This window comes from Eptesicus fuscus, chromosome 6, assembly GCF_027574615.1.
Source record: "Eptesicus fuscus isolate TK198812 chromosome 6, DD_ASM_mEF_20220401, whole genome shotgun sequence".
Classification (NCBI taxonomy): Eukaryota; Metazoa; Chordata; class Mammalia; order Chiroptera; family Vespertilionidae; genus Eptesicus; species Eptesicus fuscus.
In genome coordinates, this window is record NC_072478.1 from 59,378,752 (window position 1) to 59,404,035 (window position 25,284).

Consider the following 25,284-nt stretch of genomic DNA (forward strand, 5'->3'; position numbering starts at 1 on the left):
GGAGAAGCGGAGGAGAAACGCTGACGGGCCGGGGGGGCTGCTTGGCTGGGGCGCGGAGACCGCGCGGACCCGGAGCGCCTTCCGCGTTGAGGAGCCTTACTTCTGGGAAGGGACAGGGAACTGTCAATCAGCGAGGGAGGGAGCGCACCGGCGCCGGGTGATGTCAGCGGATCAGCTGCTCGCTAACAAAGAGGGGTTATTACTGGAGAAAGTTGCGGCGGCGAAGGCCACGGCGGCACCCCGGAGCCTCGGAGGCGAGGGGCAAGTGGGCGAAGGGAGGAGGGACGGCTGCGGCAGCGGCAGCGGCAGCTGAAGGCCAAGGAATCGAAAGGGCTGTAGGGGGAGGCCGTGCGAGCCAGCCCCGACTGCTCCTCCTCTTCCTCCTCCTCCTCCTCCTCCTCCTCCTCCAAACTCGCAGGGTTCAGCCCCAGCGCTCGCCCAGCCGCCCGAGCACCCAGAGGGACGGGAGGCAGCCGCGCGGCCCCGAGCTGGGCAGAGTCCCCAGCCGCCATGGATAGCGACGACGAGATGGTGGAGGAGGCGGTGGAAGGTACAAGCCTTTCTCCGGGGTCGGGGGAGGAGGCGCCGAGGGCTCGGAACGCGGAAGGAGTGGCGGGTGACCCGCGTGACCGCCACTGTCCCCTACGCGGGTGGCCGGCCGCACGGCCCGGGCAGGGGCGGACAGCCACCGCCACGCCGCCGGGAGCGCGCACTGCGCGGCGGGGCGCAGGCCGGGAACCCGCTCGGCCGGGCCGGGCTCCCGGGAGAGAGCACGGCTGCTCCAGCCCGCAGCCCGCAGCCCGCAGCCCACCCTCGGAGTGGCGAGCTGTGCCCCACACTCTGGCCTTAGCCCTTTCAGGGATGGGAGGTGGGGGGTGCGCGTGGCGACAGCCCCCGGAGACCCGCGGTCTCCGCAGAGCCGTGCCCCGGCTCCGTGTGGCGACCCCGAGCCCCTCTCGAGCCGCCAGCCCTTTCCTTCCGCTCGCCGCGGCGACCGCCACCGCGTCCGCGTCCGGGTGGGTCGGCGGCGCAGCGCCCTGGGCCGACCCAGGCACGTGGCAGCCGCGGCCCGGGCGGCTGTTCTTCCGAAAAGATGAAGTCATGGCCCGGCGAGGGACGACGCTCCCGACCCGGGGCTGGAACGCGCGCCGACCGGGAGGCGGGGGCCCTCCCCTCGCTGTCCCCGAGCGAACTCAGTCACGCCGCCCCCTCCCCCGTCCTGCTTCCGAGCGGGTGCCGCCGCCGCCACGCTGTGCGGGCGCGCCGCGAGCCCGGACCCAAATTGCTGGGTGACACTTAACTTTCTGAATTCCGTGCGGTTGGCTGAGGGTGATATCACCGCCTCGGTGTCGAATTTCTCCGCCCCTTCTCTGCTAGCGCCCCTCCCGACTTTCCTCGCCACTTTGTTTTGCCGAGTTTCTCCACCTCTTTTTTTTTTTTCTTTTTTTTTTTTGCTAGGTCTAAAAAGCGAGGTGGGGATGTTATACAATCTTGTTGTTTGTAGCATGAGATGTCAGGATTTTGTAACCGTGAAGACTAGAAGATACTCTTTGGCGTATTTATTTATTTGATTCTACCCAGCCAGTACGTCGTGATGTGTTGTAATGCTGTGTGGTAGAATTGCAGGATATGTTTTTTATTTTAAAAATATTTTTTCATTCATACATATGCAGTATACGTATTTGTAAAACTTTAGAACCCAGAATATTTTAAAGTAAGCATCTAAGTACATAGTTTTTAGTTTTGGGTAGAATTGGGTTTCTATCTCATTTGTTTAAACAAATTCTCATAAATGGAAAAGAAAACCAAAGTGGCAATACCGTACGTGCATAAAGATACATAGTTATTGCTGCACTAGAGGCCCGATGCACGAAATCCTGCAAGGACCCCGGGGAAGGATGTCCGGAAGGTCCTTGGCTGTCTGGTCTAATTAGCATATTATGCTTTTATTGTTATAGATTGGGAGAACTCCATTTTTTTTGTTTGTTTTCATAAGACATAATTGACTCCTTTTGCAGTGCTCCAGAGGTCTTGGGATGAGATTTGAATAATATTTCTGAAATTTCTAAAAGGTATCCATTATAATGTAACTATTAACACATATTTCTTTTTTTTAAAAGACATATTTCTTTACCAGCTTCAAAGGGTGTTTAATGTTTTAATTTCACAATATTGTGAACTTTATCTCTTTATCTCTCTGATAAGCAAGGCCTGTGTTGGGCCTCAATGGGGCCCAAAGACATTGAGCCCATCCATTGGAAGCCTTCTTACAACTTAAGTTATTGATTTCTTGTGCCTTCCTGTTATGAAAGATAAACGGGGGAAAAAAAGCTCTTCTCTTATTGTCAGGGCTTACTTTCATTCTTTAAAGTTTACTTTTACTTGTGCTTGTAAAATTTTAATGCAAACCCTTGGTCATGGGCTGCGCTCCCCAGTTAAACAACGTTCTCCTTTGAAGCTGTCTAGAAATCTAAGTCCGTGGTCCCCAGACTCCTTGTGAACAACAACTTTAGAAACATAGCAGTGTTGTTTTTGAGCTTGTGCAATTCATAGGAACAGAGAATGTTCTTTATCTAAACGAGGAAGGTTCTGTTTAATAGGGTGACCAGACACATTATTCTCCAAAATCAGGAAATGCTTGAGAATGAGAGGGGTTTGGTACTTATGCTGGTAAAACAAAAACAAAAACAAACTCACAGCTACCGAGAACAGATCAGTGGTTACCGGAGGGTGAGGAGGTGGGGGCCGGGGGAAGGAATGGAGCGGGTCAGTTGTATGGTGATAGGTAGTAATGAGGCTTTGGGGGGTGATCACTCTGTGGTGAATACAGATGAATGAGAATGTTTATCCCTGAAACCTTTGTATGTATATACTTAGGCTGGGATAACGTGAACATTTGGGGCAGTCTGGGGCACCTGATCACTCAGTTGTGCCTAACGCTAAACAGAGGAACACAGAATCTTTACAAGTCCTTAGAGGCATCTAAGGCCCAAACTCGCACAGCGTCCAGAGTGTACGGTGCACACGCAGGACATCGCACCAGTGGGCTTTTTTCCAGCCATGCTTGGCCTTTTTAGTGGCATCTGTTATAGTCTTTACTTCACATCTAGCACATGCAGGGGGGACTGGCATAAAGCTAGTCTGAATATCTTGGTATTCAAGTACCAACTAACCTACCCCTCCATCAACAAAGCCTCTGTTCTCAGTAGTTTCATTGTCTTAGCTATCATTATCATCATCATCATCATCATCATCATCATTATTGCTATAATTGTTTAGTTCTTACTCTGTGCAGGTTCTGTGCTGAATGTTTCACACACACACACACACACACACACACATATTCAGTCTTACGAGGTGGGTACTAATATTATCTGAATTTTACAGAAGAGGAAACTGAGGCATAGAGAAGTTAAGAATTAACCCAAGGCCACCCAGGAGGGTGCAAAACAGGCTTGGACCTCCAGAACCCCTCTTCACTGTACCTGACTACCTTGCTACATTTTTCGTATTTTTTACTTTTGATGAGTCATCAAATGTATGAAATACTTGGGAACCGGGCCTGGAAGCAACAGTTAAATATTATGTCAGTATCACTCTTTGTCAGTGGTAACTCTTTAGGCTGCTTCTGAAGGGGTTTAGTGACATTCAGGGGGAAAAATGTATTTGGGGGAGGAGAATTTAACTTAACCCTGCAACAGACATCCTTTTTCTTCCTCTGAAGAAATTTCTTCTGGGGAACAAGTTGGTCTGTTCAGGACTTGAAATGTCTTTTGTCACATCATACACATTTTGGTTCTCTGTCAGGGCAGAGCCGTGGCGCTGAAGTTCTGAGCTCCCAGGGGGTGAATTCCCGAGGGGAACTGGGTGGTGGAGTATCTCTGTGGGTCTGTGTACCAGCCCTGCTGTCTCCTCTGGGAAGGCAGCTGGCCCTGGGCCTCGGAGGCCAGACCTCCCCCTGAGCTCCTGCCGTGGATTTGTAAAATCTCGTTGAGACTCGCTGGTTCAGTGGGAAGTGATATAATCTCAAATAAATATATCTAAACAGGTGAATTACGGTGGTTGAGAGGAAGTAAATATTACTTCCGGCTCCGGGAAGGAGATGGAGGGGAAAGAGCTCCCAGAGAGGTGGTTGTGTGGTTGAGTCCAGCTGAGCAGGGACTTTGTGAGTAAAGACAGAGGGGTGGGATTACGCAGGCACCTCCAGAGACAAATCCGTCGGTTCTGCTGTAACAGAGGGCCCAGGACAAAAGCAGAGGGTAAGACAGGGAAGGCGGCTGTGTCACCAGCCACGGGCGTGGACTGAGCTGGAAGCCATGGGAAGCCGTGGGAATCACCTACAGGGCTCTTTGCAATCGTCCCGATGTGCACTTCTGAGGGCAGGAAAGAATGGAAAGGCCTGGAAACATACAGGAGACAAAAAAGGGGGGAAAACAGAATCCCCAGAACTAAGGAGCCAGAAGGAAAACAAGCATCTCAGTGTTGCACTGCCTTAAGCCCCTCAAAATATCAAGAATATTTTAACTGTCCCCCTAACATCTCCTGCCTGTCTCTCATGCTCATGCTCTAGGCTTAGGGAAAATGTGGGGTCCGTGTTCCAGCCCTCTCCCTGTGGCCATGCTTTAATATTATGACCCTCATGACTAACAGTTGAGCTCTGGTAAAGAATTACTCTCAAAAATCAAATTATGTTTCCACAGCCAGGGTAAATGCATCATCATGAGGGCATGTTCTTTGCACTGACTGGAATAAGCTTGCCTTTTATTATTATTATTTTTTGTGTCAGCAGTTCTAGTCTACAAAACCAACAATGCATGAAAGAGTCTCTTGTTCTTAGGGAAACACACACACACACACACACACACCACCCTCAGATCTGTGAGTGAGCCTGAGGCGGGAAGCAGCCCCGTGTCTGATGCCGAGGTAGTCTGCCTTGCCCAGATGATGTACCATCACGGCTCAGAACACAGACAGGCCTGGCTCTCATCAGGATGAGGAGAAAGCTCAGAGGTAACTCACAGGGGAAAATCTCACTTTCTATCCATTCAGTAGAGAGTGACCACTAGAACAAAGTAAGAAAGTAGACTGTGAGACTGTTAGCATTTCCCCCCTTTCTCTAACTTCTATAAATATTTTAAATCGCGCTGCAGACAGGAGCTGGGACAGCATTATCAGCACGGAGCAGTCATCCCAGTGACGCTCCCTTGTTGTCTGGCCTGCTGTTCAGCCTCCGTTTAGTGGGAACCGGCCTGGAAGGCTGCTGGTTGGCTTGGCGCGTTTCAGAAATTGGCCTCGCTCAGAGCAAGGAGGACGAGTGTTTCTCTTTGAGTGAGGTAACACTCGGAAGGGGTAGGAATGCTGTTGCAAGTCCTGGTGGCCCGACAAGGACTATCTTCACGACAAACGCCCTTCCCCTGCTGGACCTGGGACCTGGGACCTCGCATACCTACCTGTTTAGAGGTGCCTACTTCCACCCTCAGCAGGGAAGCAGGGCAGTGGGGCAGGAGGGTTCTGCTAGTTTCCCTTATCCAGAGAGAAAGGGAATGGAAAGACTTGGGGAAGGGGCATTCAGCATTCAGGAGCACGTTCAGAGCCGTTCACGTGCTTCCTGGGCAAGCCACATAGCATTGGCTTCCTCGTCTACGTGATGGGCACTTGGGAAATTGTCGTGAGGTTCAATTTAGGTAACAGGAAAGCACATAGCCCAATGCCAAATGCAGAGTAAGGAACACAGACTTTTTTCCTTCTTTGCGTATCAGTTTCCTCTCCATTACATTGATTATTGCCAACAAGACAACTATGACCTGCTCTACTGTCCAGATGGCATCCGAACAAGACTCTTTCCAGAGGCTCCTCTAGCACTGATGTGGAAAGGAGTGGTGAGGCACAGCAACCCAGTCCCTTTCTTTCTTTGGAAAGTCTCTTTGCTGCTATTGGTGTTTTGTAGATTAAGTTCTACGGCGAGGATAACAATTTCTGGCTATTAAACATCCACGGTGGAAGTCTTAAATGTTGACAACCCTTAATATCTAGCTCCTGTTCGTTGATCCTGTTCATTGATCACATCTCCTCCTTTCGGAAGAAAACAACAAACAGGCCAACCAGGGGTCCTGCAGTGGACTGACAGAGGGAGTTTCAGGACTTGATCACAACAAGCAACCTAACCCTTTAGAATGGTAGGGAAGTGTCCGGTGTCCAAGCACCTCCTTCTGATGCCACCGGAGAAACGACCATCATCCAGCAGCTCCTCTCTCCCTAGAGACTAGCAAAGTGCCGGGACCCCTCTTCACTGACCTGTCGAAAGAGGCATTGAAACAAGTAGCCCTCGTGGAGCGAGGCTGATCCTTTTGCTTTCATCCCGATTGGGATCAGTACTGACCCTCAAGTGCTTTTAGTGTGTTACATGACACTTTCCATCTTCTCTGCTATCTAAATCCCACTGCTGACGGTGCATCTGCAGTGTTTTATTCAGAAACTAGAGGCCCGGTGCATGAAATTCATGCACGGGGTTGGGGGAGGCCCTCAGCCCAACCTGCACCCTCTCCAATCCAGGACCCCACAGGGCAGTCGGACATCCCTCTCACCCGGGACCACTGGCTCCTAACTGCTTACCTGCCTGCCTGCCTGCCTGATCACCCCTAACTACCCCCCTGCTGGCCTGGTCACCCCCAACTGCCCCTTCCCCCCACCGGCCTGGTTGCCCCTCACTGCCCCCCTCTGCCGGCCTGGTCATCCCTCATGGCACCCTCCCCCCCAACCACCAGCCTGGTCGCCCCCATCTGTCCCTCCTGCCGACCTGGTCACCCCACGCAGCCCGCTGCTCAGTCATTTGGTCGGCCCTCACTACCCCTCCCCCCCCCCCACTGGCCTGGTCACCCCACACAGCCTGCTTGTTCAGTTGTTTGGTCCCTCACTAATCCCCCTTCTGGCCTGGTCGCCCCACGCAGCCCGTTCGGTTGTTTCAGTTGCGACGGTTGCTTAGGCTTTTATAGATATATAGATAGATAGATAGATAGAGATAGATAGATAGATAGATAGGACAGGACTATTGTGACTGAGGGAAGGTGGAAATGAATTTACATTGGGGTTTTTTCCCCCCTCAATGTTCATAGTTATCATAATATTTCTCTTGATCTAAAGTAGAATAACAAAGATTAACTTTTGAAAGTCTGAAATATGTGAACTGTTTCTATGGAGAAAGTATTCCAACAAATTAGTAAATACTTCACTACAAGGCTAAAATGAGTGTTCATACCTACATCAAAAATAAACTGCTGGATTCATAGGAATGTGAATAGCTAAATTGAATTTGATCCCAACATTATTTCATAAAAGAAAGTGTTTAGCTGTACCTGTTTTTTAATGAAAATTTTAAAAGTAGATTTAATTTATTTTGATGAGAGAAATGTCATCAGTAGATATTTAGAAGATAATTTTACAAATTGTTTTACATGGCTCCGGTGTCATTGAATTATGTCACATACAGTTGGGTTTTGAACAAGAAGAAAGCAATTATGGCTTATTTCCCTCCTGACCATTAATTTCCTGGCCCTTGGTAGAAAAAAAACAAAAAACCTGTATTGAGTGGAAAGGAACTACATCAACTGTGATTTATTTAAGTAGCCACATTTTTTTTTTATATTTGTCCATTGTTACTTTATGCTTACATAAGAATACAATAAAAATAAAGAGCTTTTTGCTTTTTTATAAGAGTATTTACTTACTATCTCTTCCAAGCGATGATGTTCTTTTATCGCTTTAGAAGAAATCATTTTAGGAGACTAAAGTGTTCCTTGTGGTGATATGGTTTGTGCTTCCTTTTATGCCTGTGAGCCATCTGGAAGCCACATTTGAGTGTTTGATGTCCATGCACTGCCCACAGTTTTGAATGCTTTTGTATCTCCTCATCCCTGACCCAGGTCATTCACTCACGAAAAAGCCACTAGGTTAACTACTGCCTTCGTTTTCACCCACCTCTGCAAAACCAGCTCACCAGAATCATTGGGGAGACACCAGTGAGGGGACTCCCAGGTTCTGTGAAATATGTAGATAATCGTAAAATCCTAAACATTGACTACAAACATAAATGTTAGAATATACCAGTCTGTGACCCAGGCAGAACCAGCATTTTAGAGATCACAGTGTCAGAACTGCTGGGGATGTTCAAAATCGCTGCTTAAATGGCCATGTGGCTGCTTCTAGCTGCATTTAAACATAGCCCTCTGGACACAGTTATAGAGGAGATATGACAAGGTCATTACTAAACATTCAAAGCTGGAAGATTTTGTAAAATGAAGCAGTAAGTTCAAGGTTAAGCTTAAGTTCAAGCTTAGAAGGACTCCGTTCCCATGTTAGCCCAGTGAGGTATATAAATATCCGGGCAGTTTTAGAGGCATAGCCACGCCCCTGTTTGAATGTAATGAACCGCAGTGGGGTTTTCCGAAGTCCCCTGGCTAGCAGCCCTCCACTGCATACTATATAACATATAAAACCATATCGCATATTAGTTCCAGCATTAGAAGACTCATTGCAGGGACAAGGTACTTGGCAATAGACTATAAAATGGTGTTACCTCAACTACATTTCGGTTAAGCATCAGTTTGGGGGCCTTAATTCCTAATGTGAGAAGTACCAGGTGGGGAAGCACTTGGTAAACGGAACAGGCACTGCGGATGCTGCGACTGGTAAGAACGCTCAGTCCCCGCGAAAAGACAAGCTTATTTTCGGTTCCCATCGGAATGTGTCCCAGTCCCTCCATCGTAGACCCGCCGTTCGTAAAGGGCACAGAACAGTCAGGTTGATCCGGCTGATGCAGGCGAGGCGAGCAGCCTTTGCTCTCTCCCCTGGAGCAGGGAAGGGACCCTTTGGCTGCTCAGGGGACCTGCTGGCCTGGCCGCTTCCGTGCTCCGACGCATCGGTGGGGGCACAGGCAGATGGTAAGGTTGGCCTTGTGATTCCCTTCCTCCAGGGCAGCTGGATGACGATGGACTGCCGCACGGGCTCTGCACGGTCACCTACTCCTCCACAGACAGATTTGAGGGGAACTTCGTTCACGGAGAGAAGAATGGACGCGGGAAATTCTTCTTCTTTGACGGCAGGTAGCACTCGCGGTTTTGTTGTATTTCGTTTGGGGGAGGGTACCAAATCACTTTCTTTGAAAGGGTGATACAAATGGAAGAAGTTAAGTGGATGTTTGGGTAACAACTTAGAGACAAGGTAATAGTGAGCCCAACCTGCATGCACGCACTGCTTTGGGGACCAGGGGAGTCACCCCCGTGGTTATGGAGAAGCCAGCGTAAGGCTTAGCTGTCATCACTGCCTCCTAGGGTGTGCTTGTCCAAGGGGTGCGCTGCAGTGCCGGGTCCGAGGGCCCCCATCTTGCACAGGTTGGTTAGGTGGTCACCCATTTCTTTGATAGGTTTCACCTGCTCATTCGGGTAATGCGTCTCAGGGAAGTGACACCGGGGGCTCATTTGTGTCAGGGGCCGGTTGGCGCAGTTCCAGCAGTGACTGACACGCTTTTTTCCAAGGGTTCCGCACACTGCATGCCTTAGCCCGCGCTCTCAGACCTCAGGGTCCGGTTTCTTGCTATCCTGAGGGAAGATTCAGCCACCTCGGTGGTTCTGCAGCTTCCCCCGTTTCTCAGCATGTTCCTTCTCCTCCTGGGATCGCTCAGGAAAATGGCGAGGTAGACACCGGAGGTGTACAGCTCTGGCCTCACAGTGCTGTGAAAGCTTGTGTTGGGAGAGCTGGTCTTTATGCGAGGTGCCTGGATGCTGACGTCAGCACCCGTGTTTCCTGTGTTCTGCCTCTAGTTAAAGCGTTTTCGCAGCAGCCGTCTGTTCACTGTGCTCTCAGCTCCTGCGTGAGGGCGCTGTGGGGCAGGAGCTGCTCACCTCTGGTGAGGGCTGCAATGACTGTAGACCTTTCCTCTTTCAAGCGGTGACTTTTAAACCATGTCAGCTTTTTTTTTTTTTTTTTAAAATATATTTTATTGATTTTATTACAGAGAGGAAGAGAGAGGGATAGAGAGTTTAGAAACATCGATGATAGAGAAACATCGATCAGCTGCCTCTTGCACACCCCCCACTGGGGACGTGCCCGCAACCAAGGTACATGCCCTTGACCGGAATCGAACCTGGGACCTTTCAGTCCACAGGCCGACGCTCTATCCACTGAGCCAAACCGGTTTCGGCTAAACCATGTCAGCTTCAGAAACAGAGTGGCCACGTGGCTTTCCCAAGCATTCAGAGGAACGAGAGGCACAGGAGGGTTGGGTATTGCAGAAATGGGTTTCGCCAACACCGTCATGGGGTTCCACAGGACGTGGCCCCACTCCCTCAGCGCCTGGCACTGGTGACAACCTGAAGCTCCTCACCCTTGGAGTTCCTCTGGGAAGGGAAATGTCCAAGCTGGCCATTGAAGGGTGAGCACAGGGACTGGCTTGTGACGCAGAATCCCTTTTCCATAGATGGAGTAGGTGGCTTTTGAAGATATTAACAGTTCCTCGGGCTGTCAATTATCTGAATTAAGGAGGGGTGAGAAAAGCAATAAAAACCCATCTTCGAGCTCTTGTGACATGTTATTTTAATTAGTCATTCCAACCTTCTCTTTCCCATTACCCCAGACCCCATCCCACCTTTATTTATTTATTTATTTTTTATTTATTTATTTATTTATTTATTTTTAGCAGAGCTTTGCTTACAGACTACCATTTTGAATGGGTGGATAGTTTGCTTGCTTGCTTTTGCTCTGCTTTGAGTCCCTGGTGGCTACCTGAGTCCCGTGGAGGACTCTTAAGATTTGGTATCAGTGCTTTCTTCTCCCAGGACCCCTTCCCCTGCCAGAGGGACACGTTTCCTGTTCCTCCTTTTCCTACTTCCATAGCAGTGTACTCACTGCTGTCTTCTGGGAAGTGTCTTTTTACCTCCTGCTGCAATTATTGTTTGATCCATTTCGCAAATGTAAGTTATAGAAATGTCTTGTTTCCCCCACAGGACAGCAGTTTCCTTAAGGGCAGAATCTTGTCTGTTTCCTCTTCTGGGCTTCAAAGCACTTTCCCTTAATTTAATACTTAAAAAAAATTCTTGCTGAATGAGCGTGGGAGCTGAATGAAAGTAGAAGTCACCCAGAACACACACACTCACTCACACGCTCACACACTCACTCATGCTTTAAATCTGGTAGTTTGATAAGCAGAGTTGATTGACTCCAGGAAAACATCCAGCAGGTTTGGTTGGTTGTTAGTGTTAGTTTGGTTGGAATTTAGGGTTGGTTACTGCGTTGTTTCACAGACCTGATGCACAGAGTATTGATGGACTAGACTGAGCTTCCAAACCAGTGTGCCCACAATGAGCTGCATGTTAGTTAGTTCCAAAGTACTAGTCCCTCCACCTTGGGGCCCTGAGTGGGGCCCGAGACTCCCCGAGCACCGCCCTTCCTCTGTCCAGCTAGTCACTTCCAGCTCCAAGCAGCTTCACCCAGTCACCCCAGTGTGTCACACAAATGTAGTAATTGACATGTATGTTATGACATGACAGAGCTGAAGCACCAGGCCAACAACTATGGATGGGACAGCAATAAATTCATTGACCTTTTTTTTTTGAGGCACCAACTCACTAGTTTTCTGCCACTCAAACCCTGGTAGATACTTCGCTCAGAGAGTAGACTCAAGGAATGATGGCGTTAGTGAGGACCTTGAGAGCGTACCTTTGTTAGCTTTCCTCAGGCAGATGGGGACTGATGCCTTGAGGGAGGAGGTCAGTATCACTGCTTGTGTGACATGTGATGAAACTGTGTGGTGACAGGTTCTCGTTACCTTCTTCCTTAAACCCAATACTGATCCTGTTGTGAGACACCTGCTAAAGGGATTCGCTGTAAAAGGTGGTGAGAGCCTTATGCCTGGGTCTTGCTAAGCAGAGCGCAGCATTGGGTCACGGAGAAGTCGGTTGTTTCTGCATGAAGCAGCACCTTACTTTACATTGGTCTATTAATTTTCCTCCCTATTGCCACTCCTAACTTTTAGGGTCTGATGAGTTAGGTAGAATAAGGTGGGAACCCTACACCTTACCTGCCAGTCAGGAGGCTGTGGTTGGGAAAATTCCCTCACAAAGGATGAAATCAAAGTTTTGAAATAACAGGTGAGGAAACAAATTAGAGTTTTTAAAAGTTGTTCTAACCTGTGGTGCTGGCTAATGTTCCCGTCAAAGGTTTTTTGGGGTTTTTTCATCATAAAGTGTAGAGACAGATTTAGATGGAGACCTTCTAATGTTATATAAAACCTGAACTCAGGTGTGTGATTTTTTTAAAAAACCAACTTATTGAGGTATGATTCACATGCAGAAAACTGTATGTATTTAATGTCTACAACTTGGTGAGTTTGGAGTTAAACATATGTCCATGAAACCATCACCATAATCTGTGCCATTAGCTGGGTGTGTGATTTATGAGAAGGTTTCATACAAATGTGAATTTCTATCAAGAACATTCCAGAATCAGTTTTTCCCTTAACACAGGTTATGATAAACCTAAATAAGGATTTTAAATATTCAGATCACCCGAAAAATGGCCCTGTTAAATTTTTTAAACAAGTTCCTAGATAAAAGCAGATTCTAATTTTTTAATTGCATATGTGACAAATGTTTGGTAGAATAAAAAACTTCAAGAAATACAGAAATATAAAAAGTGAATGTGCTCCTCTTTTTTCTTTTTTTTTTTTTTTTTTTACCCTTAGCCCCATGTCACAAAAGTCACCACTGTTGGCAGAAATTTTAAGCATCTTAATTATTTTGTATTCAAGCATCTTTACCTTGTATTCAAGATAAAATAAGGAAATAGCTATTTTTAAATCTCTAAATTAAGTTTAAATAGTCAAAATGTACATTGTTTGCCTTTTTACTACTGTCTCAGCTTAGACTATTTGCTAGTTTTGAGATTTTTTTAAAAGAATGAAGTTTTTTAAATATATTTTTATTGATTTCAGAGATGAAGAGGGAGAGAGAAAGAGAAACATCCATGATGAGAATCATTGATTGGCTGCCTCCTGCATGCCCCCCCCCCACTGGGGATGGAGCCTGAAACGGGGCATGTGGCCTGACCGGGAATCGAGCCATGACCTCCTGGTTCATAGGTCGACGTTCAACCCCTGAGCCATGAGGGCCAGGCTAGTTTTGAGATCTTAATCAACAGTTAGTCTTTCCTTCATTATGTGACAAAATGAGATCAGAAAAGCTGTTATTACAACAGGTTTATTAACTCAGAAACCTGAAGTCAGACCACACTCGTCCTTTGCCAGATAGTTTATCCCACAAATGAGGAATAAATGTGAAAATCGACCTTCATTTGGAAATTGTCTTTTCAAGCAGCTATTATTTCCCCTTTTTCCCTCTTTTTAAAGGAAAGAAGAAAATATTGCTAAGACTAGGTTCCTGGGACCTCTTAACATCTGCTTGGGTCCTAGATAAAGCTGTCCACGTGGTGAGGAGGAAGGGGCTTGGGCTTTGTCAGGGGCTCTGGAGGGATTTGCTGGACCGCAGTGGGATGTTATGAAATTGTTTACTATGCAAATACACACGTCTGTAATTTTCATACTAATCCTCAGTTCTGGATGCTTATTACAATGGTTTTTCTCATCATTGTTCTCATTTTAGCCAAGATTATGGACGCAAAGGCAATTTAGCAGGACTTCTCAAAATCCCAGGATGGAAACAAGGAAGGGGTATTCCAACACAGACTGGCTTTGACTTGTATAATATTAGGGAATCGTGTGTTGTTTTTAGTCTGATTGCGAGACGGAGATGAGTTAATTCATTTCATCTTATTATTGTTATGTTATTGTTGCTTCTCCTTCCCTGCCAATTAGATTTCCAAGTATTATTTCTTGTTCCTGACGTCACTGTCCTGTGCCCATCCTGTTCTGAAGTTGATTTGCTGCATTAATGTGTCCGGCTAAGAGGGCTCCTTGTAGTTTATCATTGACCAGGTAACCTGAGTGAGGCTGCCCACCCGCTGAGCCACCGAGAAAGGCTGACGGGTTCCAGGGGACAGATCCATGCAGGACTTCTTGTGTTGGCTTTTGAGAAAGTGCTTGGTCATATTGCAGAGAAACTGGAGTGGGAATGGACTGCTGAAGTCATGTCCTCCAGCCTCCCACACAAGGAAGAAAAAGTCCTTCTCCGTTCCTGACAGTCATCCAGCTTTTGTTGGCACCAGACTCAACAAATACATTCATCTGTGTCCTAATAAACAGTCTGATGAAGGCAAACATTTTTGTGACACACGAGGAGAAAGGGAGTGGAGAAGATGGATAACTTTGAATACCTGTCACTCACTCACTTGCCTTCCTAACAATCTGTGAAATCGGTTTTATAATCCGATTTCACATATGAAGAACCTAAGGCATGTAGTGGTTAGCTAACTTGCCCAAGGTCCCCATTAGGAAGGGTTGGAGGTGCGAGTCAATCCAAGGTGAGCTCTGGTGCAGAGCCACCCCCTTCTCATTACATCAGCACCCTCCTCTAACCAGAGCAAAGACATTCCTCTGATCCTGACGGCCTCTCTTCCACGCTTCAACTTTACTGGAGGTCGCTCATCAGCTATAATTTTTCAAAGGATCCTGGGGTGAAGTCAGTGACGTTCCTGGGAACGACGTGGTAGGAGCCTGGCAGTTGGATGGGAGGTTTCTCTGAGGAGAAGCTCAGAGGAGCCCTGTTCTAGCGAGCTGGCCTCTTCCTCGTTGATAAAATGGGGATAGTGACACCTACTGCTCAGAGCTGTTGTGAAGACTGGAGAGAAAACCTGTCAGGACCTTGTAGATGGGAGGGCACCTGGTAGGCACTCATTGGAAAGCATGGATTTCTTTTTTCTGTTACTGTGTATCTGCATGTTCCCAGCTTTGTGGAGATACAATGGACACAACACATGTAAGTTTAAGGTGTACAGTGTGATGATTTGATACACCCATATACTGAGAAACCAGAGGCACGGTGCACAAAATTCGGGTGCAGGGGTGGTCCCTCAGCCCAGCCTACGCCCTCTCACAATCCAGGACTCCTTGGGGGATTTCTGACTGCTGGTTTACAGGCCTAAACCGGCAGTCGGACATCCCTCTCGCAATCCGGGATGCTGCATGCACCAGTGACCATACTTTTCATACAGGTGAAAGGCATCTTGCTGTTGTATGGGCAGCTACATTTGTTTGCCCTGATTATTAAAAGTAGTACATAACATGATCCTTCTGAGACAGTAGTACCATTTTCCCCTTCTTATGGGTGGAAAAACCAAAGCAGAGAGAAGTTAAATAATTGGCTTTGTCACACAGTTGTAAGTGTCAGAATCAGGGCTGACCACAAAATGCACAAGCCGGAGTCCATGCATGTCATCGCTGCATCATCCTGCTTTTTCAGTGTTAGAGTAGCCTTGCCTTAGGTTTTAATTTTTAAATCAAAGAGACTGTTCCCAATACATAGGCCTGGCCAGCGATCAGGGCCGATCTGTGGGGTGACCGATGGGGCAGTCGGGGGGGGGGGGGGCGCGTCCCCCGCTGGCACCCACCTTGGCTGGCGGCCTGGCAGCACCCGCTCACCGGCCCCACCCCCCACCGACCAGTCATTCTGCTGTTTGTTTGATTTGCATATTAGGGTTTTTTGTAGATAGATGATTACAAGAGGGTTAGTTTGCACCTCCATCCCTTCACATAGTTACCATTTTTATGTGTGTGGTGATAACATTTAAGACCTACTCTCTTAACAGGTTTCAAGTATTTGACGCAGGATTGTGATTTATAATCACCATGCTGTACATTAGATCCCCAGAACTCACTCATCTTAGAGCTGGAAGTTGGTACCCCTTACCAGCCGCTCCCCAATCCCCCCACCCTGCAGCCCCTGGCAACGACCATTTCTATGAGTGGGGCTATTTTAGGTTCCACATGTGAGGACATACAGTGTTTGTCTTTCTTTGTCTGACTTGTCTCACTTAGCATAATGCCCTCAAGGCATTCTTACCTTTTATCATTATTGTCGTTACTATTATTATTAGTCGGTAGCAATGACTAGCAGAGCTTTCTTATGACTTGTTTTTCGAGAGCAAAACTGAATCGTCTCTCGAATATTTCACTGTCATCTTGAGCCTTTTTAAGAATCAGATCCTACAGACTCATAGATCTTCCTTTGAAGGCCCTCAGCACAATCCATGACGGGAGCATGGTGGTGCTCCATTCGGCTGCTGCTCACACCCTGGAGGAGGCTGGGGCTTCTGGTCAGAGGGGTCCCGGCAGATGGTTAGGGTTTGTGGGTTTGTTGTTGACCTTCTTCTTCTTCACTTAGTTTTAACTATTTTAAGAGGTCACATATACTGGCATATAAAACAATTCCTAAAACAATGTTTTTAAGAAGAATCACAGTTTAATTTGGTTATAGCTGGGAATTTAAAGTGGAATTCTGATTCAATTTAATTTCCCTCTTGGTTCTCATATGGCTATACTGCCTGGGAAAGGAAGGGAGCTCATTGGGGGAAGAGAACAGAGGTAATGCCTCATGTGGTAGAAAAACCATTTAGACCACAAAACCATCAAGGAAAGGCCAACACTGTTAAGTGTTCTAAAACCACGTTTGTGTATTCAGATATTAAAGAGAATTTTAAAATGAATGCTGTAATATTTGACTGGAATGCAAATGTGTCCGTCTAGGTAAAAGGGAATGTGACCACACATTTTTTTCTGACTGTGTCCTCGGGGATTTTAAAAGTTTGGTCACATAGGTTTTACGGGAAGAAGCAATGAAAGCACAGTTTGGAAGCTAAGATGCATAGACGTGCACCGGAGCCAGTACATAAACTAGAGTGAGCAAGGGTTCGAGAGCAGGCGTCAGCAAACTTTTCCTGTGTGGGGCGAGTCCGTCAATATCTTAGGCTTCTCAGGCCACCAACAGGCTCTGTTGCAACTATTCGGCTCTGCTGTTGCAACAGAGGATCCGGGAAGAAATGTGCATGGCTGTGCTCCAGTAGAACTGTATTTACAAAAACAGGCAGCAGGCCATGGCTTGCCACCCTCCTCTGGAGGAGGGAAGAATTGGAAAGAAAGGTTAGCGCCTTCAGCACCCGGCTGAGAGGCTTTTCTTTTAGTTCCTGCACGAGGGAGGGTTTCAAAGCCGTGTCGTTTTTATTGCTCTGGAGTGCCTGGTGTGGAAACGAGCCCCTTTTGTCTTCAGATGCCGTCCAGCCACCGTAAATATTTGCCAAGGAAGTAAAGCTGTTTCCTCGGGCAGGTGCTGAAAGCCAGGCAGTTTGGTGTTGCTCTCCAGTGCCTCGAGAATTTGCATGTGGGCATCTTATGTCAGTTGGGCTGGGAGGAAAGAGCAGTTTATTCTTGGTCTTCTGACACTAATAAGGATGGGCTTCATTGCAAGGGACAATGAATATGGTTAGGGAGGAATATGTCTAAGTCCATGTTATTGTTGAACTGATCCATAAGACCCAGGCCTTGTAGATTTGATCATATACCTGGGAAATATCGGCAGACTAGTTCGTCAGGGGCTAATTCTACCCGCCATACAATTCAGTTTTGAACATGGTTAAGAATCCGGTCAATCTGGTTGCCAGGTTTAGCCATAAAAATCCAGGGTACCCAGTGAAAGTGGCATCTCGGATAAACAACATGTTTTAGTGTCGCCATGTCCCATTCAATATTTGGGACATACGTTTACTAAAAATGTATTTGTTGTTTATCTAAAATTCAAACGTAACTGAGCGTCCTATATTTACTCCAGCAAGTCTAAAAATGAAGATCAAGGATGAAATAGTTTTCTGCAATATTTATTGCATCATTATGTCAGTTGATTAGTTATCCTTCACCAAGGTTGCGTGGGTTTTTTTTAAATTGTGGGGAGTCTAATGACAGTCAAATCTCATTAATTCCAACTTTGCTGATTTAGAATTTTTGATGGCTTATGCAAGGGTTCTGCTAAAATGCACCCATTTGTCATTCATAGTACAAACAAGCCTGAGAGAGAACTATTTATCTCCTTGGGAGACTACAAATAGTGTAATTACAGTGTAATCAGAGGCTATCGTTATTTGGACTGTACTTTTCATTTAATAATTACAGATCATTCTGTCATCTATTACAGCAAGATAAGACTTTACCAGGCACGTCAGGTGCAGCTGCCTCAGGCCCCACGGCCCCTTGCCTCCCACCTATCACGGGTACACAGTCCGTTGGGCTCTCTAGATTCTAGAGTCTAGAACCTCACACAATGCTCGCTACTTTAGAAAAGCACCCTATCAATGGTTGTTAGTTGCATTCGTGAGTGAATGCTAATGACACATGTCAAAATAATCAAACTGTCTTTGTTGCTAAACATCTTACATTTTAAATTCAAAAAATGATTTGAGTTGGTCTCCCCCCTTATTCCGAAGTTCAGTTCATAAAGGGATTCTTGGTAAAGTTAGTTTCGTTGCACACTGGCCTGTGGGAGGCTAGCACTGAGAACGTACTGTTGAAATTCTGAAAGTGTCTTATGAGGAGAGAGAGAGAGAGAGAGGCACTTGCAAAGTCATCCTGAGCACCTTTCTGAGCATTCTTCTAGTCTAGGACTATGGGTCTCAAACATTACCAGGCTGTAATGATCATTTTCCATGATCATGAACACACACACACACATGCATGCACGCACGAATACATTTCTGTATATCTTCCAAAGAGATGGAAGGGAAATGCAACTTCTCATAAAAAAAGAGAGAGAGAGAGAGAGAGAGAGAGAGATGGAAGGGGATTCTTTTGATTGGATACCAATAATGGCAGTCGCTGACAAATAATATAATCTAATAATAGACAAATATGCAAATTGACTGTACCTTCGCTACACCTAAGTCACGCCCACCAGCCAAGCCACGCCCACCAGCCAATCAGGACAAGTATGCAAATTACCCCAACAAAGATGGCGGCTAATTTGCATATCAAGACAGCGTCGAAAGAAGCCAGGGGCGAAGGGAAAAGCAGGCGGGCTGGCAGAGAAGGCGGGGCGGGTGACAGGGGCGGAGCGGAGGCGGGGCCGGGGGTGAACGGAAAAGCAGGCGGGCTGGAGGAGAAGGCGGAGCGGGCGACAAGGGAGGAACGGAGGCAGGGTAGAGTGCAGCAGGAAATCCTATTGCAGGATTTTTCCTGCAACGGGAACGCTAGTACATGAATAATTTAAAACAAACATGTAGACATTAACACATTCTAAACCACATCTGTAATATTAGAGACCACTATATACAAGCCAACTGCAAGACCCTTGAGTCTACCACTCTTGAGGGAAGTGAGGCCAGAGTGGCTTACACGTGGACCAGAATGTCTACGGCCAGGCAACGGTCGGCATCCGGTCTTGGAAACATACTCCGGTGAGGCCTGTTCTCAGTCTCCACCTGTGGCTTCTTTCTTGTCCATCTCCTCCAGCAGAGAAAGAGTGATAGGAACCAGGAGACCGGCAATGCAGTCTCCCTCTCCGTTGCTAATCCTTCGCAGTATTTTCCCTAGCAGTCCAGCAGACTTCTGGAGGATGTGCCGAGTACAGGTCCGTGGTTCTCAGAAGTGATCCTTTCTTTTTGGAGAGTTGAGTCATGGCCTGATGATCCCTTTTGTTCTCCCTTCTCTCACAGCACCCTGGAGGGGTATTACGTGGACGATGCCCTGCAGGGCCAGGGAGTTTACACCTATGAGGACGGGGGAGTTCTCCAGGGCACCTATGTGGACGGAGAGCTCAATGGTCTGGCCCAGGAGTACGACACAGACGGGAGACTGATCTTCAAGGGACAGTATAAGGATAACATTCGGCATGGAGTGTGCTGGATATATTACCCAGTAAGCCCTGTGACTGCTCATTTTGCTGGAAAGTAGCATGCTTTAAGACAAAGCTTTGTCTCTTCACAATAAAGAGTCAAATGTATTCTCTACGTCAGAAAATGTGAAGCTGTGAAACTTGAGAGCGAAGCCAAGAGTGTGGGAGCTACGTCCTCTCACTGTTACTCCCTCTGACTGAGGTTGTTGGCCCTTCCGTCTACTAGGAATTCCTTTTCAGCGTTGTTTTGGAAAAGAGTGATTAATCATGATTAAAGCAAGTTGAGACAAATAGGTTGTATTATATCATGAATAAAGATGAAAATATATTATTTCTTAAAATATTTCTTTGATACAGTATAGAAAGAGATGGTGGAATATTTCGCTGTTGCATTTAATTTTATTCCATTGCTCAGATGTCAGAACTAATCCAGCGATTCCTCATCTTTTTGGAGTTTACTAAAGCAAAAAGATGTGGCAAAATCTCTGGTTGGGAATTAATACTCTTATCTGTTGTTTGCATTTCAAATATCCCATCTGTTGTTGTTGAATTTCCAGAAAATTGTTCAGAAAATAGACCTTAGAAAATATTTTATCTAATGTTTTATTTTGTCCAGAGCTTCAGTCAAAATACATTTTTTTCTTACTCTGAACTCCATCTTCTTATGATTAAAAAGTATTCATAAAAGTTGTCCGTTACATGTGTAAGAAGAAAAGTAGTCCCGGCTAAATATACTTACAGATTTTTGTTCTTAAAATAGAAGTTATGTTCTAGGAACGGGGCATAAGGAAAGAACATGTAAAAAAAAAAAAATGTTTTATAATTACTGAAGCCTTTACACACGCTCTTGGTAGGACCTGCAATAGATCAGAAGTCCTTTAGCTCCTGCCAAGAGGGACGTGGTAGAGAGACACACTGTCCCGCTTCGGGAGTGGGTAGAGTGAGTATCTTGCTGCCGATGTGACAAGGATTTTTGAAGCCCGGGAAAGTGGGCGCCCCGCATGCGATGGGTACCAGGAAGACGCAAACTGTGGGTTAGCAGATTCTCCCGCTCCCTGTCGTTTTACTTGTGACTGTGATCAGTTAAGTCCCTGGGGGACATCAAAGTTGCACTAAGTGAATAGGCCTACCTTACAACATGCAGTTGCATTTTGAAACCTAAATGTGCAGCTACATGTTAGCCTTATCCCCTTATTAAATGCCAAGAGAAGACTCTGCCTTCGCAAGGGAGCCCTGGAGAGGGACAAGCTTGCAAACGAACTTGGTTGACAACACTTGCTCTCTCTCTGGTGTCGGTTGGCGGTGGAGGGCGCTAATCCCATCCCTGGGCTCTTAAGAAATAGGCGTCAGTGGCAGGGATGTGGGCTTTATTACGGCAGCGTGGGATTGGCGATGTGGTATGGGCTTCCCCTCTGAACTGGGCACGTGGATCAGCCGCAGAGCGGCTAGGAAGCTGTAGGTTTCCCTGGGGGAGCAGGGCCTGCCTGGGGCGCTTCGCCCAGGGGAGGAGGGCTTGATGCTGTTAACCCCTTACCCAACAGCGATATGGGTGTCCAAGGGTGTCAGAGAGGAGGAGCCGTTGAGCAACACTCCCTGCCACAGCAGAGGAGAAAGTTCTGGTGACACAGTCCAAGCAGGAGCAAGGGGAGGAGGAAATAATGATTCTCCCTGCAGTATTTATAAGCTCACTCTAAGGACAGTTTCTTTCTTTCAAAATTTTACCTTGGAACAGTGATGCAGGGTTTTTAATTAAAAATTCATAACCCCTTTAGGAAATAAAAATCGCTGCTTTATCATTCCAGGAAAAAATTCACTTGCCTCCAAAACCAGATGCTTAAAGCATTTAAGAGAAAAAAAATGGTGAGACCCTCACAAGACAGAATAAATAGCAATGTTGGCTTTTATTCATTTCGGCCCGTTCGAAGCACGAACACCCTAACCCCCGTCAGCTCAGTCATCGCTGAAAGCCTGAAGACAGATTTTGCAAAAAGTACCATTCTCGTTATTGCTGGGTTGTTAAGAAGTGACTCGGGGAGGAGAAAGAGCAATACTATATCCCTGATGCACCTTCTATCCGGGAAAACGCTATCAAATACTGTTCTTTGTATGGAAGTGCTGGGTTCGTGTTTTTTTTAATTCATAACCTCTTTTCTCCAAAGAGCAATTAGACTTCAGGGAACTGTACACCATGTACCCGGCACTACTCCCTCCCTCTGGCTCTCGGTAAGAGCAGCATGGGGGTCACACAGAAGTCACCCTACATCACTGACTGTGGGTAGCTGCTCCTAGAACCCCCGAGTTGGGGAAATAACCCATGTCCTGGCATTACTGTTGTTATATCAAACCCACCGAGGTCTTAGATTTTCAAAGTCGCACCATCAGGACCTTCTGAGTGGCAAAAAAAAAAAAAAAAAGAAGAAGAAGAAGAAAGAAAACAAAAATCTCTTGCACCTTTAGATTATTTTTTAGATTTTTGGGGTATCCCAGTTCAGTTCTGAAAGTACTTATGGATCACCTACTGTGTCCCTGGCACTTACCAGGATGTAGAGTTCTGACAGCCTCTGCCCTAAAGCATTTAATGACCCTTAAGAAGGGAGTGAATGGCAGTTAAAGAGGACGCACAGCTGGCTGCTCTGAGAAGGAGGCCCGCGGGAGCCGTAAATAGAGAAGAATGGGGGAAAGACAGTGATGGGGAAGCAAGTGCAATTCCGTTGATCTTTTTTCACTTTTTCTTCTAACTCCAAACGTTACCCAGAAGTCCCTTTACTTACCTCTTAGAAAATGCAGCCAGCTCTTCACTCATGTGCACTAAACTAATTCTTAAGTATTTTGAACTAAAGATTTTCTTAATTGACCAGAAATCCGAAACCCAACGTTGAGGAGATGGTATGGATAGTTAGTAGGTAAGACTCACCACATTTGATAATGGCCCCAAGTAGCACTGAGTTCTATGTCCTTTTATTGCTTGTAGCTAATATTACAAACAAGACATATTTGGTTCTTAGATAACAGACCCAGATGGAGTGTCCGTAACTTGTCCCGGATCATCAGGCACCTCACCCTCTCCTGCTCTAACTCGGATTTGTGCCGTTTGTTCTCTGGGGCTGGATGTGTTTCTCACTCCTGTGAAGAGCTCTGAGTCCTTAGACTGCTAGGGTCCATATTCGCACTATTCACCATGGGAGTGCACAAGAGAAATTTCTTGAAACGCGTGTCACATGGATCAATACTCTTATGTAATTTTTCTGGATTTTGGTTTCTCCCGTCAGGATGGAGGCAGCCTGGTAGGGGAAGTAAATGAAGACGGGGAGATGACTGGAGAGAAGATAGCCTACGTGTACCCGGATGAGAGGACTGCACTGTACGGGAAGTTCATTGACGGAGAGATGCTGGAAGGAAAACTGGCTGCCCTGGTGTCTACTGAGGAAGGCCGGCCGCACTTTGACCTGATGCCTGGAAGTAAGTGGAATGGGCCCCAGGTGGGCTGCTCTACTGCCAAAGCAGGTGGTTAGGGCGGGTTTGAGAGAAGTTTGTTTCTTTGTCTGGTCCCCTCGAATGGTGTATTTCCAATCCACGTTAAGTTATAAGAAGAAAAAAGCAGACAAGATAATAAATGTGGGCATTAGTAGGCCTCAATAATAGTTAGGTATTTATGATCTGAAGAGACTCTCTAAAGGAAGGTTGTCAAACATAGAAATTCTAGCATTTTGCATTGAAGTCCAACTTGGGTTGTCTTAAATGTATCATTTTTTTAATCCTTGTTTTTATTTTAAGTTAAAAATTAAGGCCATCTGAATGCAATGGGGGGGGGGGGTCTGGATTGGATCTTGGTACAGAAAAAGGACATTAGTGGAAAAACTGGTCAAATCTCAATAAAGCCTGGAGTTTAGTTAATAATAATGTAGCTATGTTGGGGTTTTAATTTGGACAAATTTGTACAGGGTAACATTAAAAAAAACACTAACATTAGGAGAAACAGTGAAGGGCATTGGGAACTCGCTGTGCTATCTCTGCAACTTTTCTGTACATTTAAAATCATTCCAAAATCAAAAGCACTTTTAAGTGAAACAGTAGTCTTTGAACTTCAGGTTCTAATATCTGTGCTCTTCACAAATATTCTGAAAGGAGACAGCATCCTAATGTTTAGAAATGAGGAGACTTGGGCCAGAGGATCCCACACAATTGGTGATGCAAATTTTAAAACTTCAGAAGTGGCAGCATTTTTAGTGGCAAGATCCTTGAACTTAAGAGTCACTTTATTTGCCAAGAGGGTAAAGAGGGTCAAATATATGGTGATGGAAGGAGACTAGACTTTGGTTGATGAGTTGTAGACCTGAAACTTACATAAAGTTACTAACCAATACTACCCCAATAAATTTAATTTAAAAATTTTATAAAATAATAAATAATGACAATGGGGAAATGTCACCTAATTTGAGTCTTAGCTCCAACATTTACTGTATTATATTCTTGGGGAAGTTATTTTCATTTGTCTTTTCAGAACCTGTTTCTTCATTATAAAATACAGATCTTGGCACCTACCATAACACATCATAATGAAAGGTCTTGTTATTACATTCTTCTTGGTATTAGTAAGAAACAGATTTTGGGAAGCAATAGTGATCATTCTCAGGGGAATGATGGTTTTTCTTAGAACTCGTGGTTGCAAGTAACAAACACCCTCTTCAAACTAACTTAAGGCAAAAAAAGGAGGAGGGGGGGAGAAGGAAGGAAAGAAGGGGAGCAGAAGAGGAGGAGGAAGAGGAGGAGGGGGAGGGGGGAGAGGGGAGAGGGAGGACAGTAGTGTTTGCTGGCAAGGTCTGGCAGGCCTCAGCTCTTTAAAGGACTGTTGAACAGTTTGGGTCCCAGGAGGGTCAGGAACCAGGGCTGCTTTGCACAGGTCTCTGATGTTATGTTCTGCCACTGTGTTTCTCCTCACTGCCTCGTTCAGCTACACTTACTGAACTGCTGACTGACCCACAGATCTTGGATCTTGTCTTACAGGGTCTGGTGGCCATCTGGCCCAGCAGTTGGGGGAGGACGAGTAAAATGGAATGCACATCTCTCACCTGATACACTTCCGGTCTGCCTCCCCCCTGACCTCACCACCGTACCTTTTCTCCTTAGGCTTCTGTAACCACTGACTGCTTCTGGGTCTCCACTGGGTTCTTGCTGATTTCCTCATTATGCCTCTGGCTGGAACTTCTTCTCTCCATCTCTTCTCCTCTGCACATAGGAATCCCTGTCCCTGCTAGTTCCTGTTCCAGCTTTAAGTCTTGGCTCATCTCTTAGAATTAATGTTTGTCAAGTGAATGAATGGCTTAGTCAAAGGTCCTAGTGTGAACTATGGAGGAAAGTAGGAACAGTAAAGGATGCCTTTTGTCCGCCTGGAGCATCAACCTGTCTAAGGGAGTGGAGGAAAGGATGGCAAGGGTTGGAAAAGGTGGCATCGGCTCCTTGAAAGCGG

At 46.4% G+C, this 25,284-nt stretch overlaps 1 protein-coding gene across 2 annotated transcripts in view; it reads left to right on the top strand.

Moving 5' to 3' along the window:
• The first annotated feature begins 344 nt into the window (after positions 1–344).
• The window catches only part of SETD7 (SET domain containing 7, histone lysine methyltransferase), a 48,263-nt gene continuing 23,323 nt past the window's right edge, over positions 345–25,284 (top strand). Inside the window, exons 1-4 of one of the 2 annotated variants that reach the window (XM_008143654.3) lie at positions 345–550; positions 8,969–9,098; positions 19,639–19,840; positions 23,087–23,276. In XM_008143654.3, the coding sequence (XP_008141876.2) occupies positions 511–550; positions 8,969–9,098; positions 19,639–19,840; positions 23,087–23,276 (562 nt within the window). In that variant the 5' untranslated portion in view covers positions 345–510. The remainder of the gene's footprint in view (positions 551–8,968; positions 9,099–19,638; positions 19,841–23,086; positions 23,277–25,284) is intronic. The other variant, XM_054717716.1, reaches the window with a different exon arrangement.